We start from the raw sequence: 8,848 nt of genomic DNA on the forward strand, positions 1-8,848 counted from the left end.
ACATTTGTGTTTGCTCAATGTGAGGAATACTGCTGAATATTTATGATACTGAAATGTGAATAATTTACTTGTGAATATTTTAATTCAAAAGTATGCAGAGTGATGACTGCCTTTCTTTTTTTTCCCCACTTTTCCATCCTTCTTTTCTTTTGCAAAAGTTGTCCAAGCAACAAGGACCTACAAAATTTAACAGAAGTCTCAGAATTCCATCTCCTGGGACTCTCTGAGGATCCAGAACTGCAGCCCATCCTCTTTGGACTGTTCCTGTGCATGTACCTGGTCACAGTGCTTGGGAACCTGCTCATCATCCTGGCTGTCAGTTCTGACTGCCACCTCCACACCCCCATGTACTTCTTCCTCTCTATTCTTTCTATGTCTGACATTGGTTTTATCTCCACCACAGTACCAAAGATGATTGTGGACATTCTAACTCATAGCAGAGTCATCTCCTATGGGGGCTGCCTGACACAGATGTCTGCTTATTTTACTTTTGTATGCATGGATGATCTGCTTCTTAGTGTGATGGCCTATGACCGGTATGTGGCCATCTGTCACCCCCTGCACTACTTAGTCATCATGAAACCTCGCTTCTGTAGCTCCTTAGTATTGCTGTCTATTTTAGCTAGCCTTTTGGAAGCCCTCCTGCACATTGTGATTGTGTTACAAATTACCTGCTTCAAGGATGTAGACATTTTTAACTTCTTCTGTGACCCTTCTCAACTTCTCAACCTTTCCTCGTATGACACCTTTGCCAGCAACATAGACATGTATTTGGGTGCTGCTGTGTTTGGATTTTTTCCAATCTCAGGAATTCTTTTCTCTTATTATAAGATTGTTTCCTCCATTCTGAGGATCCCATCACCAGGTGGGAAGTACAAAGCCTTCTCCACCTGTGGGTCTCACCTGGCAGTTGTTTGCTTATATTTTGGAACAGGCAGTGGAGCATATCTGGGTACATCAGTGTCATCTTCTCCCAGTAAGAGTGCAGCGGCCTCGGTGGTGTACATGGTGGTTGCCCCTATGTTGAACCCCTTCATCTACAGCCTGAGGAACCGAGACATTAAAAGCACTCTGCTTAGGCTCCACAGCAGGACAATCTAATCTCAGAATTTATTGCCTCCATTTGGAATGGAGGCTGGAAAAGGCAGCAAAACTAATCATCAAGGTTGGTAAACCCTGCCTCCTTGGGCACACTTCTTGTATAGTGTAATGGATTTAATTTCTCATCAGATTTTATAGTAGAATTGCCTGGTTACAGGGAGAAATGGGAAAATTTAAAGTAGGTACAATGTTTCCATCGAAGAGGATGAAGTTTCTAAAGATTAATGATACTGATGGTAATAAAATAACATGAATATAATTGATGCCACTGAGTTTTCCACCTAAGAAGGGTCAAGATGGGAATTTTTTACTATGTTTATTTGATCAGAACAAAGAATGGGAAAAAAAAGCTGATGGATATTTATTAAAAAAAATCAAGGAAGAAACTGAGGTGAATAATGTGAATAGTACACAGGAGTTTCTTCTTGAATAGAGGGAAGTATGAAAACCTTTGTGAACTTTCATTTTCTCTTCTTCCTCCATAATATTAGGCAGTCCTTAGAGTTTGTGATAGCAAGGACCAATTCGACTAATTATGCCCTGTGTGCAGTGAGGCTCCAAAGTCATAAATAGTCACTATTCATCTTGTGCATCTAGCATTCACTTGATGACTCCAAAACAGTGGGCTCCATACCTGTTTTCTTCTTCCATAGTTTTCTACGCAGGGAAGGTTCTATCTGACACTATTCCCATGAGTTCTGAGGACAGAGCATCGATCCTGCACACTCAGATGGAGAATCCATGACCATACCTGTAATGTACAAAGCTATTCCCCCCGTTTCTGGTGCATCCATTTTCCCCGCCTCCCAACCACTTGTCAATCTGTGAACATCCTAGCTAGCTATTGGTTCATCAGTCAGCTTGCAAGTATCCTTCTCCGATATTGTCCCCTGTTATCCCAGCGGAATTCAATTGCTTTACTGTAGCTACCCCGCCATCTTTCCTCATCTTTCTCTCCTACTCACTTTCTCTATCCTCCTCGCTTTCGCACTTTCTTGTGCATGCCCTTTCTCATTCCCTTTCTTTTCCTCTCATTTCCTCTCATTTTCTCCCTGCAGGGAGACACTCTGTTTGCTTAATAAACTTCCTTATATGATTTCCCATGTCTGGTGTGGTTTCTGTGGGATCCCTTACATTGGTGCCGCGACTCAGGATGGGATCTTCCACTGTCTCTTAAGCGAGTGGAAACCCATCTGAGTCCCAGTGCCCCCTTGACACAGTCCCACTTTCCATTCTGCCCAGATGCTTTGCTCTGCATTTATCACAGGACTTCAGATTGGTGAGTCCTCTAGGCCGGTTCCCCTAGGCCGATTTACCCCCAGCCACAACTTTTATAGTTACGGCTGGCCCCTATAGTCAGTCTTATCTGCTGGGTGGATTCCTGATTTCATGGTGGAGATTCTCTCTCAGGGTTGAGGCTCATCTCGTACTAACATTCGCAATCGAAAACCCTGATATCAGGTCCTCAACTCTTCTCGGCTTTTGCCTGGCCCCACATTGATGTTTGTGTGACGACACCACCTATGTGCTGCCTTCTCATCTCCAGTTGACCACTCTGTGGCCTCGGGACGCTGGGCACAGACTTAGCTGTATCAGTCCCCAATTGGAGGATCTGGGTCCTCCAATCTGGCAGATTCAACCCTGGGAACCCTTCGCCTGACCCCAGACATAAAGCCATCAAAATTCATTTGTGTACAAAAGGCACACAGCTTCCGTGAGTGAGCGGGCAGGTGGAAAGGGATTCCTCATCTTCAAGTCTCTTCTTTCTTGCTTCTTGGCTCTTCCTGCAGGCTCGGGGACCTCCAGACCCTGCTTCTCCATTTTCCCCTGCTTCTCCATCTGCTCCCATTCCCTGGCCCTGCCCACCTGGTCCTCCTGCCACGAGGTCTCACATATACCGGTGTGGAGGGAGTAACGAGCCCAAGCATCAGTGGCATGTCCCAGTAAGGAGTATGACCTGTTAGCGCTTTCAGATCTGACTCAAGGCTTACATTGGGATGTAAATGGAGGAAGCCAAAATGCTCAGTGGGAGACCATTCCCAAACCCAAGGAAAAAAGTGTCCATTTTAAATTTCTCCTGGGCTGTAACTCAGAATACTTTTTCTCCCTTTCACCTCTTCTGTCTTCCTCATTTTCTCATGCTATAATTAGTGATCATTATCATTTGTCTTCTAGAACTTTTGTTTTTCTTAAATGCTATATTTTTGAGCTCACAATTTTGATCCTACATACCTAGGTTAATGATATTTGATCAGTTCTTTTTATCCAACTCTAGAGTTATTTTTGAACATCTGTTACATTGCAATGGAGATAAACATTACAAGGCCTTTGCTTTTGTGTTAAATATAAGTGCACATAAAAATTAAAATTTAAAAAGATGGATCCAAATACTTTTAATTCACATGATTTAAAAAGGCTCAATTTAAATTGGTTAAACTAATAGAAGTAAAATGTCTTTAAAATTAACTCACAAGTCTCTAGGTGGTCACGCTAATAAAATGTTGATGTTTATAAAATGTCTAACACCAATTTTTCTAGGTCTTTTCTTCAACAGGAAAGAGACGGCAAATACTGTTGGTACACTTGTCTAATATCTTGTTTTTTTTTTACAATAAGATGAGTAAATTAGAGTTGACACTTATAGGATTACTCAAACGTGTTTGTTAGAGACATCTAATTAATTTACAAAGTTATTCCATGGAGTAACATACTTAAAAACATTATTCTTTGTATATTAAATGTGTTCATATTTTCCAGGTATACAAGCCTTTGAAGCAGAAAATTTATCAAGCTGCTATTCTCCAAATTAAACTTGTCTGTAATGGTAAACCTATCATTTAATGTTCTATTATAGGACCTGTCATCAATAGGGTACATGTAATATTTGTTAAATGTATTTCTAAAAGTTATTGAAAGCCTGATTTATTTAAAGGTTAAACATGAAAGCATTTTGCCACTTTGCCACACAAAAGGAAACTTAAAAGCTCTCTCAGCCTTTCTTTAATACATGTTTTAGATATAATGTTAAATTGTGTTAACTAATATTCATATAGACTCAGGAGTCAATATATGTAAACTTCTTAAAATAACATTTAAGAAAGAATGTAATGTGCAGTAGCAAAAATGGGACAACAGTGACTGAGATTGGGGTTGCTGACCTCATGACTATGGCATGCCTGGTGCCTGGGAGTGCTCCTGTGCAGGGGCACAAGATGCCTAACTGCTGTGGCAATACATTAATCTCAGGCACACAGCTCTTGGGCAGGAAGGTATTCTTTGGCTAGATAACCAGTGTTTCATCAGCTCCCTTCTCTGGTTCCTGCCCACCTTACAGTAACTTTGGAACCTAACATTGCACATACATAAAGATTGCTGACATAACTCTTTAGATCTGCATTTCCATCAGAGAACAGAGCTAAAAGCCCCACCTTACCTGAGATAAGGCTCTGCCTCACAACTCTGATACACATTAAAATGACTCCAAAGTAAGCCAGACTTTAACTCATTTAAAGCTGCGTTCAATGAATGCCCATCTGTGGCACATACATACAGGTAGAATATATGGTTTTATCCTTTGCTACTCAAAATATGAATGTACGCTGTCCAGTGGAGTTACATCAGAAACACATCTAACTGAATACCTGAGGCCAGTCAAGAGGAATCCATAGGGAAAATAACACGAAGCCTTGTGACAATGCCACTAACTTGAATGCACACCCCCAAGTGAGCCTGGACCAGTACTGTACATCTGCTCCTGCTTCAGTCATCTTCTTTTCACATCTGCCTCTTACCCAGCAAGCATTCTGTAGGGCTAAGCATGATTCTAATATTTAAAAGAATGTCCTTTCTATACACAATTGTCCCCAGACCACCACCATCAATGGAATTTGTTGTGTTAACTCATTTAAAGTTGTGTTCAAAAGTTTAATGTTTTTTATAAAAGATTACTGTAATCTCAAACAGGGGATATAATATATAACTCAGCCAAAATTCAAGATAGTTATTGCACAAACTGAATGTTTTACTGTTGGTGATTCCATTTTGTATTTTCCTTATAAACTCTAATTGTTTCCTAATCAATATTTTGCAGAAGTACTGCTTCAAGAGCGAACATCGTAAATTAACTTGAAATAGTAAGCCATCACCTATAGGACAGATATTGTAAACCCCAATTAGATAAAAGGGGATAAATAATTGTAAAGTCATAGACATTGAAGTTAAATCCCAGTACTCTTACTTCATGACTGGTGAGACTGACTTGCTTGATGGTTAAGATCAAACTTAGAGATTGAGATTATATACAGAGGTCAAGAAAAGTCCATAGTTGAGTCTTGCCCTCAAAGTCAACCTGAACCCAGGGAACAAGAGGACTTCTCTAAGGAGGTTTGCAACTCTGGGTCACACAACCTCCTGATCAAGGAGATTGATGAGGCCACTAGAGGAAAAGCCACTCAGTGCACCTGCTGCAGAGGTGGGTCAAGGAAAAAGGGAGACATCCCTGGTGCTTTCAAGGGAAGCCACCTCATCGAGGAGACCGTGCCTAACCAATGACACTAATGGAGCTAAGAAGCTACTCTTAAGTTCTCTATGAGTGACCCCTGTGGGAACTCAGCTGACTCTGTAACAGATAGGAACAGGTCACTTTGACCTAAACACCTAGCAAAAACAGTTAAAACCAAAATATAGCCATTCTTGGGCATTTAAAAGAAATAATACTTAAATATAACTTAAGATGTACACTTGTGTTAGCCCACTAAAATAAAGACTAAAAGATACAAAATAGATTCTTAGGTGAATGTGCCTGATAACTATCAAGAGAAACTGCCAGAGTCAGAAGTTTTAGTTAGTTTAAGGCCTACAGGCACAGGTAGGCTTAATCTATATTTGCTAGTAACAGAAGTATAGAGATCTCTACTAAATGTTGTGTTTACATTCCTGATAACCTGGACAATGTTAAAGTTCCCAAATAAAGGCCTTGTCCTCTTCAGCCTTTGCTAGGCCTTGTTATGGGAACAATTTCTCAGTTCTTCCACTCCCTGGTGAGGGGTTATTGACTTCTGTCATCTTATGATATGCATTGGCATGTTCCAGATTCTGCAACATTTATATTATATCAATCTCATTTCAGTACTCATGTCTTTTTGTTCTTCTCTCATAGTAGCACCCATCCCCAGATGCCTTTACAACCCACTTTTCCCCAACTGGACTTCTACCTTGGACCCCTCAATTGATCCGATTTCTAAAAGGGAACTCCAAACTGCTTGCCCCACGCTGCCCCCTTCCAGCTCGAAGAAGCCAGAGCGGTCATCGACCCCCTTTCCCTACAGCAAAGGAGTTCCTAAAATTAGAGGGGTGAATGAAGCCAGAATTGGGGACAGGCAGTTAGTGTAGAGATGGGGGATCAGTCAAATCGAGGAAATGAAGTCCATGAAAACCATCTGCCTCTGGAAGTCTGCAAGTTGAAGATTGCCCCTGGGAGAATGGACTTTTTACATCTCACCTGCAAAACCAGACCCAGTCACTTAGGCAGGAAGGAGAGAGAAGGCTTCAGAAAGAACTAGAGAACAAAAGATTTTCTTATGAAAACAGAAATGGGGGAATGTGATGTACAAAGCTGCTCCCCATGACCTTTTCTGGTACAGCCATTTTCCCCGCCTCCCAACCACTTGTCAATCTGTGAACATCCTAGCTAGCTATTGGTTCATCAGTCAGCTTGCAAGTATCCTTCTCCGATATTGGTCCCCTGTTAGCCCAGCAGAATTCAATTGCTTTACTGTAGCTGCCCCCACCATCTTTTCTCATCCTTCTGTCTAACCTCCTCACTTTCTCTATCCTCCTGGTTTTCACACTCTCTCTAGCGCACGCCCTTTCTCTTTCCTTTCTCTTTTCCTCTCATTTTCTCTCTTACCCTGCAGGGAGACACTCTGTTTGCTTAATAAACTCCCTTATGTGATTTCCCTTGTCCGGCGTGATTTCCGTGGGATCCCTTACAGTACCAGAGTGCACTGCAAAGCTCCACTTTTGAATACGTTACCAAGTCTTGATTTTATTACTGACTTGTAAACTTGAATTTAAAATATAACTCATTACATGCACCAGTGGTTAGACTTCTCCATCTCTGATAAATGGAAAGAGCTTTATAATGTTGAAAACTTTCTGATGGTTGGGGAACAAGGAAAAAGTGTACCGCATCAGATCCTGTTATAGTATGGTCCATGTGTTGAAGGCTTGGTCTGGTCTGAGTGCCTTAATGAGAGACTTGGAACATTTATGAGGTGGGGCCTATCATAAGAAATTTATGTCACTGGTGTCGTGCTGTTGAAGAGGACATAAGGATTTAGTGTCTTTCTCTCTCTTTGCTTCCCAGCTACCTTGAAGTGGGAAGCTACTCCTCATGCACTCCTGCCGTGACACTGTGCTGCCCCAGGCCCAAATCAATGGAGTCCGTGGGAATGGACTAAAACTCCAAAACCATGAGCCAAAACAAAACTTTAAACCTTATAAGGTTTTTAAAAAATTTTTTTTTATTTTTACAGACTGCATTTTGATTCATTGTACACAAATGGGGTACATCTTTTCATTTCTATGGTTGTGCTCAATGTAGATTTACACAATTTGTGTAATCATACATATACATAGGGTAAGGATGTCTGTCTCATTCCACCATTTTTCATACCCCCTCCTCCCTCTAATTTCCCTCTATGTAATCTAAAGTTCCTCCATTCTCTCACCCCTGATCCCCACCCCCATTATATATCATCACCCACTTATCAGGGAAAACATTCAACCTTTGCTTTTTTGAGATTGAGTTATTTCACTTAGCATGATATTCTCCAATACATCCATTTATTTGCAAATGCCATAATATTATTCTTCTTTATGGCTGAATAATATTCCATTGTGTATTTATCTCAGATATTTTGTTAGTAGTTGAAAGCTGACTCACACAGACCCAGAGATCAACCTGTTTAATTTTGAATCCTCTCAGTTCCACTTATTATTTGCATGATAGAGGGAAGGTTGTTGGTTGTCCATATTTGCATGATAGAGGGAAGGTTGTTGGTTGTCCATATTCAGCCTTGGCATCTGGGTTGATTTCTAGGTGATACATACACAAGCACGAGTAAGGATTAAGCAAGGAGGCACCCCTATGTGATGAATGTAGAAGGGAAAATAAAATTTAAATACGATTTTAAAATCATGATAAGGTAACCTTCAAACCAAGAGCAGCACTAAGCTGGATCTCGCTGAGTCTTACATGCAGAGACATAAACCTCTGGGGATGGTACCCCAGGCCCACTGCAAGGCTGACGATGATGCAGGTCAAAGCTCTAGTCTGTAGCAGGGTCACACAGACCTCTGCCTAATGCTGGGGAAGGTCTAGGACTCCATCTGGGGCTCTGGTCTCTACATAGAGCCATTGTTCTCCACCCAGTGTGGAGCCTCACAGGTCAAAGGCCTGTGCTGGCTTTCATGCCCAGGTCCCCTGCAGGGGGCCCTTGCTCACTGATCTTAATCAGTGATGCCTGAGGTTGGGGGAGGGATTTGGAGGCAGACTCTGCTGAAGGGCTAAGGTAGTTTCAGTAGGTAGGCCCATGGTTTGTATGATAGTGGGGGGTCTGACTCTGCAACTCCCCCTCCCTACCTTCTTCAACGCATCTTTTCTTTTTCTGATGCTGTTAAGCAAGAGCTAGTGTCCCCAGCTCTTTGAAACTGCTTTGGTGCATATACAGCTATTCAATTCGCG

The 8,848-nt window shown here is 41.6% G+C and overlaps 1 protein-coding gene across 1 annotated transcript; it reads left to right on the plus strand.

Annotated features, from left to right (window-relative positions):
- The first annotated feature begins 270 nt into the window (after window positions 1-270).
- On the plus strand, window positions 271-1,101 carry LOC124968382 (olfactory receptor 7E24-like). Its single transcript, XM_047530710.1, has one exon. It carries the CDS (start codon window positions 271-273, stop codon window positions 1,099-1,101), a length of 831 nt encoding a protein of 276 aa, XP_047386666.1.
- Window positions 1,102-8,848: the final 7,747 nt, after the last annotated feature.

This window comes from Sciurus carolinensis, chromosome 17 (genome assembly GCF_902686445.1).
Source record: "Sciurus carolinensis chromosome 17, mSciCar1.2, whole genome shotgun sequence".
NCBI lineage: Eukaryota > Metazoa > Chordata > Mammalia > Rodentia > Sciuridae > Sciurus > Sciurus carolinensis.